The sequence below is a fragment of the Muscardinus avellanarius genome (genome assembly GCF_963383645.1).
Source record: "Muscardinus avellanarius genome assembly, chromosome: 12".
Lineage (NCBI taxonomy): Eukaryota > Metazoa > Chordata > Mammalia > Rodentia > Gliridae > Muscardinus > Muscardinus avellanarius.
In genome coordinates, this window is record NC_137798.1 from 14,165,221 (window position 1) to 14,177,341 (window position 12,121).

The following is a 12,121-nucleotide window of genomic DNA, read 5'->3' on the forward strand; positions in this document are numbered from 1 at the left end:
AAGATTCTTTTGATAAATGAAACATGCCTCTTTCTTCCAGCCTTCGACCCTGTTTTGAGCCTGTGCACATAGAGAGGACATTAGATAATTTATGGGACGTACACTTGGGTTTTAGGCCTCCTAAGATGGAAGAAATGGTTAGCTGTAAACAACGGGATGCATTCAGAGGGCTGGCATGTAATGCGACTGAATTCTGTTTTGTTTTTCAAGGAAATGGGAAGACATGATGATCTTTGGTCCTTATTCTACATGTTGGTAGAGTTTGTGGTTGGTCAGCTGCCTTGGAGAAAAATAAAGGACAAGGTAATTTTGGAAACAGTAATATCAATTTTGGTATAAGAAAGAATAAAAGTTTTCTCCATACTAAGCATTTTTGTTGAAAATATACTTACTAGCTAGGCGTGGTGGGCACGCTTGTAATCCCAGAATTTGGGAGGCTGAGATAGGAAGATCACAGTTCATGATCAGCCTCAGCTACTCAGTGAGGCCCTTTGCAATTCAATGACCCTATTTCAAAATAAAGAGTAAAAAATAGGGCTGGGGTTGTAGCTCAGAGGTAGAATGACCCTGGGTCCCATCCCCAGTACCACACACACCTAAAAAAAGAAAATATACTTATTAACATTATGCCATGTATACATATATATAAGTATCACAAATTACCTCATTAATTTGTACAAGGTTTTTTTTTCTTCTGTCAAACCATAGATTTAATTTAATTTACTTTTTGTGATACTGGGGATGGAACCCAGGGACTACACTACCTCTGGGCTATACTCTCAGACCTCTTTTATATTTTATTTGGAAATAGGATTTCACTAAGTTGCTGAGAGCCTAAGTAATTGAGGCTGGCTTTGAACCTTTGAGCTTCCCAAATACTGAGATTACAAGCGTTCACCACAATGCCCCACTAGATTTAATTTGAATTTTACAAAACGAAATATACTAGCCCGGCATGGTGGTGCATGCTTGATATCCCAGCATTCGGGAGGCAGAGACCAGAGGATCGCAGTTCACGGACAACCTCAACTACTTAGCCTCAGCTACTTGGTGAGGCAATTCGCAACTCAGTGAGACCTGTTTCAAAAACTGTAACGACTAGCCGGACGTGGTGGCGCATGCTTGTAATCCTCGCGCTTGGGAGGCAGAGACAGGAGGATTGCGCAGGTTCAATGCCAGCTGCGCTGGCTTAAGAGACCCTGTTTCCAAATAAAAAGTATAAAAATAGGTCTGTGAGTGTAATCTGGAGAAGGGTTTCCAGGAGCCCCAGTGCCACCAAAAAATAAAAAATTAAAAAAACCGTGATCCTCGCCGGACGTGGTGGCGCACGCTTGTAATCCCCGCGCTTGGGAGGCAGAGACAGGAGGATCACGCAGGTTCGAAGCCAGCCATGCGCGCTGGCTTAGGAGACCCTGTTTCCAAAATTTAAAAAAAAATGTAAAAATAGGTCTGGGAGTGTAGCCCGGAGGTAGAAGGGCTTCCAGGAACCCCAGTACCACCAAAAAAAAAAAAAAAAAAAACCGTGATCCTTTAGTCTCAGCCTCCCGAATGCTGGGATTACAAGCATGCGCCACCCACCATGCCTGGCTCTTTTTATTATTTTATTTTATTTCATTTTATTTTGCTGGGTCTGGACATGGAATCCAGGGGCATTCAATCTCTGAGCTACACCTCCTACCCTATTTTTTATTCTTTATTTTGAAACGTCTCACAAAGTTGCAGAGGGCCTCACTAAGTAGCTGAGGCTGTTCGCAAACTTCAATCCTTCGGTCTCAGCCTCCTGAATGCTGGGATTACAAGCGTGTGCCACCACGCCTAACCTGTCTTTTTCATTTTTGAAACAGGGTCTCACTGAGTTGTGAAGGGCTTTGCTAAGTAGCTGAGACCTCCAAACCAAGTGAGCTTTTAGTTTTCAATTGTTACTTTACATATTATGTTTGTTTGGTACTGAGAATTGAACCCAGGGATGTTCTGTCTCAGAGCTACACTCCTGGACCTATTTTATTTCTTCTTTGGAAACAGTGTCTTCCTAGGTTGATGATAGTCTCACTACTTTTTAAGGCTGTTCTTGAACCTGGGATCCTCCTATCTTATCCTCCCAATTACTGGGATTGTAAACATGTATCACCAACTCGACTCCTATTTTATTTTTATTTTAAAACAGTCTCCCTATAAATTGTGGAGGGCCTCACAAGGTTGCTGAGACTGTTCGTGAACCTGCAGTCCTCCTGTTTCAGCTTCCCAAGTACTGGGATTACAAGTGTGCACCACCACATCTGGCACATTATATTGTTTGATATCAAAACTAACACATGTTAAACTAACACAGGTATGGTGGCACACGCTTGCAATCCCAGTGACTTGGGAGGATGAGACAGAATTGACAGTTCGAAGCCAGGCTCAGCTACTTAGTATAGTCTCTTGCAAGTTAGTGAGACCTAGTTTCAAAATAAAGAATAAACCAGGCATGGTGGCACATGCTTGTAATCCCAGCATTTAGGAGGCTGAGACAGGAGGATCTTGGTTCACAGCCAGCCTCAGCTTCTTAGTGAGGCCCTGTTTCAAGATAAAGAATAAAAAATAGGGTTGGAGGTATATCTCGGAGGTAGAATGCCTCTGGGTTTCACCCCCAGTACTGCAAAAATAAATAAATAAATAAATAAATAAATAAATAAATAAATAAATAAATACTGCAAAAATAAATAAATAAATAAATAAATAAATAGGGATGGCTATGTACCTCAGAGATAGAATATTCCTTGGCTCTATTCTCAGTAGTACTGAGAGAGAGAGAGAGAGAGAGAGAGAGAGAGAGAGAGAGAGAGAGACGGAGAGAGAGAGACGGAGAGAGAGAGAGACGGAGAGAGAGAGAGAGAGAGAGGAAAGAATAAGTCAGGGCTGGTGGTATATCTTGGAGGTAGAATGCCTCTGGGTTCGATCTCCAGTAGCTAACACACACACACACACACACACACACACACGTAGACGATATCTAAGATTCTCTTTTAGGTATTATCAAGCTCACTGATTCAGAACTCTGTGTTACTCTTTTGGTTCTGCATTATAGTTTTCTTTTCCTTTAAAGCACTAGGCAGTTAAGCTGTTATTAAGAACCCAGTTCTTGCTTTATACTTAATTATGCACTATCTCATTCTCTTGAGACTTTTATTGCAGTGCTTTTAATGCATAGCTGCCAATGAAAATTGACTTTGGTTTCTTTTCTCTTTATTTCCCAGGAGCAAGTAGGCTCCATTAAGGAGAGGTATGACCATAGGCTTATGCTGAAACATCTCCCTCCGGAATTTAGCATCTTTTTGGATCATATCTCGTCTTTGGATTATTTTACAAAGCCAGACTACCAGGTAACCATCTTTGTGAGTCTGTGGTTAATTCTTTCTCTATCAGTCTCTGCCTTTACCCATTGTAGTTTCAAGGGTATTACAAGTAAGTATGGGAAACCTTAGAATTGTACTGTTTTATTGCAGTGGGGGAAACGTGAAATTAGCTGAGAGGGTGTGTGTGTGGAAACGTGAAATTAGCTGAGAGGGGGTGTGTGTGTGTGTGTGTGTGTGTGTGTGTGTGTGTGTGTGTGTGTTCTAGATAAACTAGGAGTTTTAGGTTTGTTTTTTATGTAACACATTCTATTTCTGATGTGATCCACTTAGTAAACTGATTGAACTGATGATTGTTCAAATTATATAAATTGTACAGCTAACCTATTGTCCAGAAGGAAATGTACAACTAGGTAATATATCTGGCAAGCTTGGGGACTGCCTCTCATGTGTTAATATGCTATGGGATAACAGTCAGTGAATATAATTGGCTCCATTTTGTCTGTGGTCAATGACTCATTCCCCTAGAGCATTAGCTAATGAGGCCTTTTAAGGCTCCACTAGGTCAACCACAAATCGCATCCAAACTCCAATCAGTTGTATTTCAGAGGGTTCTGTTATTCTCAGGGAGAACTTGGTCAGGGCTTAGTGCAAAATAATTGCTAACACTGGAAACATAAATGAAGCTACAAATAGACTAATAATGTATTATATATATATATATATACACACATATATATATATATATTTTAGTTTATCATTTTATCTACAAAGGACAATATACTGCCTATTAATCTAAGGGTTTTTTTTTCATTTCTTTTTTTTTTTTTTTTTGGTGGTACTAGGGTTCCTGGAAATGCTTCTACCTCCGGGCTACACTCCCAGACCTATTTTATATATTTTTTTATTTGGAAACAGGGTCTCTTAAGCCAGCAAGGCTGGCTTCGAACCTGTGCGATCCTCCTGTCTCCGCCTCCCAGGCGCGGGGATTACAAGCATGAGCCACCACTCCCGGCTTAATCTAAGTTTTAAATTCTAAAGTGTTATCAATGTTCAGTCAAGAGATTAGGAGTATTTATAGCACAATGAATTTATTTACAGATAGTAAATATATCTCTATGAAATTGCAGTTTTGTATAAGATATAAACAGAATATAAAGCAGAACAGCAACATAGAATTTGGGTTTTTAGACACCATAAGTGGTGAGCTTGTATTTTTTCCTATATGGCATTTGCAGTATAACTAGTAAATTAAGAATATACATTGTACTTGACTCTATTTTGGAATGTCTCATATTAAATTTTATATATATTTTCTAAAATGTAGAGAATTCAGCTGAGCACAGTGACAAATTACTATAATTGTAGTACTTTGGGAGATTCATACAGGAGGATGAAACGTTTCAGGCATGTTGATGTTGATCCAATTTGTGGGGTTTGGGAGTGTGTGTGTGTGTGTGTGTGTGTGTGTGTGTGTGTATGTGTGTGTGTGTGTAGTGCTGCAATTGAACCTAGGGTAATTTCAGTTCCAAGCTACATCCCCAGCCCTTTTTATTTCTTATTTGGAAACAGGGTCCTTTTAAGTTGCTAAGGGCCTTATAAAATGCTGAGGTGGGCTTTAAACCTTCGATCCTCCTCTCTCAGCCTCCCAAATACTGGGATTACACATGTGCATCACCATGTCCAGCTCCAATTTATGTTTTTTTGTAGTTGTTTTGTTTTTTGGGTTTTTTTGGTTTTTTTTTTTTTTTTTTTTTCAGATTTGGGGGTGGAACCCAGAGGCATTTGACCTCCAAGCTACACCCCCTGCCCAATTTTTTATTCCTTATTTTGAAACAGGGTCTCACTGAGTTGCAGAGGGCCTCACTAAGTAGCTGAGGCTGTCTGCGAGCCGCGATCATCCAGTCTCAGCCTCCCAAATGCTGGGATTACAAGGGTGCGCCACCACGCCCGGCTCCGATTTATGTTTTAAAAGGATTACTTTGCAGTTGTCTGCATTCAAATGAGGCAAAAGAGAATTAAAATCTATTTGGGTAGGTATTGTTATAGGTTGAGCCAATGCACACTTTATAATTACAGCATTTGGGAGGCTGAGGCAGGATCAGTTTGCGGACAGTCTCAGCTACTTAATGAGGCTTTTTGCAACTCAGATAGACCCTGTTTCTAAATAAAGAATAAAAGCCGGGTGTGATGGTACATGTTTGTAATCCCAGCATTTGGGAGGTTGAGACAGGAGAATTGCAGTGTGGGGACAGCCTCAGCTACTTAGGCCCTTCACAACTCACTGAGACCCTGTTTAAAAAATAAAAAAGACAGCCAGGCATGGTGGCGCACACCTGTAATCCCCACGCTTGGGAAGCTGAGACAGGAGGATCACACAGGTTTGAAGCCAGCCTCAGCTACTTAGTGAGGCTCTCAGCAACTTAGTGAGACCCTGTTTCCAAATGAAGTATAAAATAGGTCTGAGAGTATAGCCCAGAGGTAGAAAGCCCCTGGGTTTCATTCCCAGTACTGCAAAAAAAATTAATCTTAACACAATGGAGGTTTATTTCTTGATCACATAACATTCTAGCTGAATTGACTGGCTCTTCCAGGTACCTCTCAAGTGGTATCTTGAGCATCTAGGCTCTACCCATATTTTGACACTGCCAACTTCAATACTTGACCTTTATAGTCATCATGAAAAGAACAAGTGTGGATGATTGCTTTAGGGGTTTTAGGTTCAGTTCTGAAAGTGACTGATCTTGTCATACATCCAGGTGTACAAACCGTAAATCATACTGGCCCAATTCTAAAGGCATTAGGGGCAGAAGGAGTGAATCTTCTCTTGTGACCAGGAGGCAAGAGATGATGGTGGCCTTGGCTTGGGGATAAGTAAGTGGAGATGAAGAGAAATATGAGAGTTCTCTTTGGCCTCCTCTCCTTTAATTCACATATACTTAAGAAATCCACCTCTTAGGTGCCCCTTGATCCAGTCAAATAGGACTAGCAGCCCCTCTCCCATCATACCCTCCCCTAATGCTTATTTTTCTTAACACTGCTTGTCTGGTGCCATTGAAAGCCCAACTCAGATGTTAACTTCTCCAGTCTTTGGAGTTATTTCTTGAGATTAACTTTTTTCTTCTTTCTCTTGTGATATTGGGGATTGAACTCCGTTGGAGTTCTACTTCTGAGTTACACTCCCAACCCTGTTTTATCTTTTTAGTTTGAAACAGGGTCTCACTGGGTCGCTGAGAGTCTCACTGTGTTATTGAAGCTATCCTTGAGTCTGTGATCCTCTTGTCTCAGCCTCCCAAGTACCTCATTACAAGTGTGTGCCACCACATCCAACTTTTTGGGTTTACTCTTTTTTTTTTTTTTTTTTTGCGGTACTGGTAATGGAACCCAGGGGCATTCTACTTCTGAGCGACACCCCCAGACCTGTTTTTTATTCTTTATTTTGAAACAGGTCTCACTGAGTTGTGAAGGTCCTCAGTAAGTAGCTGAGGCTGTCCGTGAACTGCGATCCTCCTGTCACAAGCATGTGCCACCAGTGTTAATTCTTAAAGGAGTACTTTGTTCTATCTTTTCTTACATAAGCTCTTTGAGAGCCAGGGACATTTTTCTCAAGAAGTTGGTGCATTAACAACATTGAATTAAATCTGCTCAATTTCACTATTGCATCAGGTGAGTGTAAACCTCCTGAGGGTGGGCCTGTGCTTCGTCAGTGCTTGCATTCCTAGGACTGAGGACAGTCGGCATTCAGGCCATGTCTGAAGCAAGAATGGGCATTTGAGGTAACTATAGGAACAGCCGAGTCACAGAATATCTGTGTTTACGTGACTTGCTTGAATTCTGCTGTATTTACAGGAAACAGGAACAAAATGTTTAATGAACGTCCTTGTGCCTGCCTTGGGCTCACTGTGCTCAGGGCCATGCTTCAGTGGCCTTGAGTCTCATGGTCCTCAGCCTTTCTCGACAGCAGCCCAGTGGCTCCCTTCAGGCTGCACTTAGTGTGATGGGAGAATTTGAAAGAACAGTACTTTATTTGTGTACAGTGTGACCCATGCAGCTCATGTGAAGAAATGGATTGTATTCTAGTGTGGGAAGAAAGACTGTCACGCTTGTTGAAAGGTGGTAGCACTCCGCACTCCATGGGTGCTCCGGAGTGTGCCATCCTCATGCCGGTCGTGCCTTGCATGCTGACTGCTGTTCCTACGCAGGGGGAGCAGCGTGCATGTGAAAGGCTATCTGAACGACCTTCCTACATCTGAGTCTTACAGGGTGTGAAATAGTCAAAGTGTCTCCTCCCTCTCCCTCCCTTCCTGTGTGTGGTGCTGGGGATTGAACCAGGGCTGCTGCACCTCTGAGGTACATCCCAGCCCTTTTTATTTTGAAACAGAGTCTCACTGAGTTATTGCACTCTGGTCTTGAATCTGCGATCCTCCCATCTCAACCTCTCAAGTGTTTGGATTACAGGCACATGCCACCATGCCTGATGGTGCCTGGCAATACTTTTCTTTCCTTTATGCTCCTTTGTCCCGGTAATCAGAAAATTGACATCATTAGGAGGCATTACGAAGCTTTAGTATTAAAGCCGGGCATGGTGGGCACGCTTGTCATCCCAGCTTGTCATCCCAGCATTCGGGAGGCCGAGAAAGGAGGATCAGAGTTTGTGGACAGCCTCAACTACTTAGTGAGGCCCTCTGCAACTCAGAGAGACCCTGTTTCAAAATAAGGAGTTAAAAATTGGGCTGGGGGTGTAGCTTAGAGGTTGAATGCCTCTGGGTTCCATCCTCAGTACCACAAAACAAAACAGGAAGCTTTATATTACCAGACAGTTTACCTTGAAAGTTGATTGGTTGACTGAAAGGGAGGACATTGGTGTCACCAGCACTGCTGGCCGAGTGGGCCACCGTGCTGCGTCACACCCTCAGGTACGAGGACGGCCAGCTGGGCCCTCTGCCTGCTGTGAAGGCAGCAAAGCTCCACAGCCTATCCTCACTGTCCTCCTTTGTCTCGTCTTTTGCTGGTTCTGTTCTCCAGAGGATGTGTTGCAGTGCCATTATTTTCTTCTAGCATTGTTACTGAAGTCCCCTAGAGAGGAGCAGATAAGAAAAAAGCAAGTGTTAATTTCCTTTTCTTGTGCATGTGCTTACCACTGGCGTGAGACCGTTCCTTTGGCAGCAAGTAATGCATTTGCATGAGCCAACCCAGCATTGCCGCTGTGCTTTCTTGGCTAAGTGCTTTATTGATCCTTCAGTTCACCATTTACTCTTAGAGAATTCAGGAATCAGTATTTTTAGTCATGTGCTTAATATCACATTACAAATAAGTCTTGATTTTGCAAAGAGTGGACCTTGTCTGCGTTCTCTTTGAAAGGGCAAACTGGGATTTCCTGTGTGTAAATATGACACAGCTACTGATCACATTTGTGCTCAGGATAAGAGGGCTGCTCCCCAAGGCACTGTAACTGTGTCCGATGGCTGTAACACACCTGAGTATTCCAGGTGGTGGGAGCTAACAGCAAGAGTTTTGTTGGCTACATGTGATTATGTATGCAATCAATTTTATTAATATATAATACATTTTTGTTGCTTAGCTTTTTTCTCATTATTAAAATAATACCTGACCACTATAAACGTTTAGAAATTATAGAAAAGTAAAAAATCAAAATTTCTGACATTTAGATATAGTATCTGATTTTATTACCTTTCTGTATCTCAAAAATTTTGCTTTACAGCCGGGCATGGTGACTCATGCTTGTAATCCCAGCATTCGGGAGGCTGAGACCTAAGGATCATGCACCACCACGTCTGGCTAAAAATATATTATTAAATAAAAGAAGTAGCTGGGCATGGTGTCCCACGTTTGTAATCTCAGCATTTGAGAGGCTGAGACAGGAGGATCGTGGTTTGCAGCCAGCCTCAGCTGCTATTTTGTGAGGCTCTTTGCAACGCACTGTAACCCCAGTTCTTGGGAGGCTGAGGCAGTACGATCACAAGTTTTAAGCCAGCCTCAGCAACTTAGTGAGACCTGTTTCCATCAGAAAATTTAAAAAATAGAATTGGCAGTGTAGCTTGGAGGTAGAATGCTCTTAGGTTCAGTCCTGAGCATCACACACAAAACAAGGCTGGACATCTGATATAAAAACCACTTAGGCCGGGCGTGGTGGCGCACGCTTTAATCCCAGCATTTAGGAGGCTGAGACTGGAGGATCGCGGTTTGTGAACAGCCTCAGCTACTTAGTGAGGCCCTTTGCAACTCAGTGAGACCCTGTTTCCAAATAAAGAATAAAAAATAGGGCATGGGGTGTAGCTCAGAGGTCGAATGCCCATGGGTTTCATCCCCAGACCCACAATAAATAAATAACCACTTAGGACTATTCCCGTTGTAGCTCACTACAGAGAATTTAGTGGTAGCCATTGTGTGCTCACAAGCAAAGTAGATGTTGCCCTGTGAATTGGATTCCACCATCCAGGAAGCAAATATCTCAGTCTGTGAGAACCTGGGTTTCAGTCAGGAGAGGTCTGAGGTCTAAGTCTGGCACTTCAGTTCCCAAACCCTGGGTTTCAGTTCCCATTCCTTTCCTTCCTGTGCTTTTTATAGCCGGGAAGCCTAAATTATAGCAAAGACAACAAAATAGAACCAAAGGAAAGTTTACAAGATTTCATTGTTTGCTTGTTTAATGTGTGGTGCTGGGGATGGAATCCAGGGGCATCTACCTCTGAGTTATAACCCTGCCCTTATATTATTCTTTTATTTTGAAACAGGTTCTCACAAAGTTGTGGAGAGCCTCACTAAGTTGCTGGGGCTGGCCGTGAACCTGTTATACTCCTGTCTCAGCCTCCCAAATACTGACCATCCCAGACTTTATGATCATGCCTTTTCCAATTTCTCGTATCTTTTTTAGTTTCCTTCTATATTTGTTTATTGTTTTCCCTTTTGAGACTTAAATGAAAGGTAGAATCATATATTATTACAAATGAACATTTATTCTCCAAATGTTTTAAGAGTGACTTCTGTGTGTAAGGCAATACATTAGACCCTGGGGGTAGTGATGCACAAGAACTGACGTATCCTGGCTTCTCGAGGCTTAGGCGTGAAAGGAAGAGAAATTAATCAGAAACAGCTGTACATTTGCAGTTAGTAGCACTTGACCATCTTACTTGTTGAAATAGTTTCTTCTCTTGTCAGCTACACACAGTACTCTTGATTTTTCCTACTAAGGCTCTTAGCCTGCCTGCCTCCCTTCTTTCCTCTCTCTCTCTCCCCTCCTTCCTTGGGATTGGACACAGGGGCATTTTACCTCTGAGCTACACCCCCAGCCCTTTTTAATTTTTGTTTTGAAACAGGCTCTCACTAAGTTGCTGAGGCTGGCCAAGAACCTGTGATTCTCCTGTCTCAGCCTCTGAAGTACTGGGATTACAGACGTGCACCACCATGCCTGGCTAGTTATTTCTCTTTGAAAAATTTTACTTTTATAGTGAAAAGCTAAGTCAGGTATCCCAAACCCAGTAATAGAAATGGTTAGCTTTGTTTGTCTTTATTTATGGTGCCGGGACCTGAATCCAAATCCTGGGATTATAGGCATGTACCACCATGACCAGCTAATTTATTGGTTTTCTTGGCACCCTTTTCATTTTTTCTTCATTTTTTTCTTTTTCTTTACAGAGTTGTTTTTTGTTGTTGTTGTTGTTGTTGTTTTGAGGGTCCGGAGATGGAACCCAGGGGCATTCGACCTCTGAGCTACACCCCCTACCCTATTTTTTATTCTTTATTTTGAAACGGGGTCTCACTGAGTTACAGATGGCCTCACTGAGTAGCTGCAGCTGTCCGTGAACCGCGTTCATCCGGTCTCAGCCTCCCGAATGCTGGGATTATAAGCGTGCGCCACCATGCCCGGCTTTACAGAGTTCTTATCTTGCTCCATGCAAATTCTGGAGTACCTATAGGCATCGGCCCTCAGTTAGCTTTGTTATGGACTCTTCCTAGATTATATCAACTGGACCTCTGGCTTTAAATAATATCTATTAGTATTTATGTGCTGATTATGCTCAGATTTGTATCTCTATTACCTATTCCTCCATAAACTCCATAAAACTTCAATATTCTAATCCTTATACTCACTCCATTTACCAGTGGCCCTGGACAGAAGTCCAAGTTGTCTTTTACTCTTTCCTTACACTCACAGCTCTCTTCTAGTCTTGTGAGCAAGGCCTCATGGCCCCACCCCCAGTTAACTAACTGCTTGCCGTCGTGCCAGGCTGGCTCAGGTGATAGAGGCCTCCTAACTTGTCTTCGGGGGTTCTTAGCATGTTTGTTCCCCTCCCTGTGTATGGCATCTGTTATAGACTGAAGCTGTGTGAAGCCCTCTCATGACGGCCTGCTGGCTTCAAGTCCAGAGCAGGAAGTGTGTGAGATAACCCTAGGTGATCGAGTGCCACGTGGAGGGAGCCATGAGAGGAGCAGGCCCTCGTCACGCAGTGGACGTGGAGCCTGCGGACAGAAACAGCCACGCTCTTTGTGAGATCTCTCTCTAGAGCACATACAGAGGAGGGATTTAAAGACAGAAGTAGGGTTATATGTAATATAAATCAAACTATTAGGGCAGGTTTTATTGTGGTTATTTGTGTACATAAACACATATAAACAGAGAAAGAGAGATTTTAATAATTTCTCAACACCCCACCACACAGGTACATACACACTCCCTTTCCTGAACGGAGTAACTGTTTACTCAGGTCATTTATTTAAGTTGAACTATATAAAAATTTTCTTTTGTTTTTGGTGATGCTGGGGTTCCTGGA

General features: G+C 42.5%; 1 protein-coding gene across 1 annotated transcript in view; it reads left to right on the forward strand.

The window, feature by feature from the left end:
• Nucleotides 1–12,121, forward strand: part of TTBK2 (tau tubulin kinase 2) — a gene marked incomplete at both ends in the record, with an annotated part of 75,237 nt that overhangs the window by 44,039 nt on the left and 19,077 nt on the right. The window contains 2 exons of the mRNA XM_080707478.1: nt 211–303; nt 3,237–3,362. Coding sequence (XP_080563604.1) covers nt 211–303; nt 3,237–3,362 — 219 coding nt within the window. The remainder of the gene's footprint in view (nt 1–210; nt 304–3,236; nt 3,363–12,121) is intronic.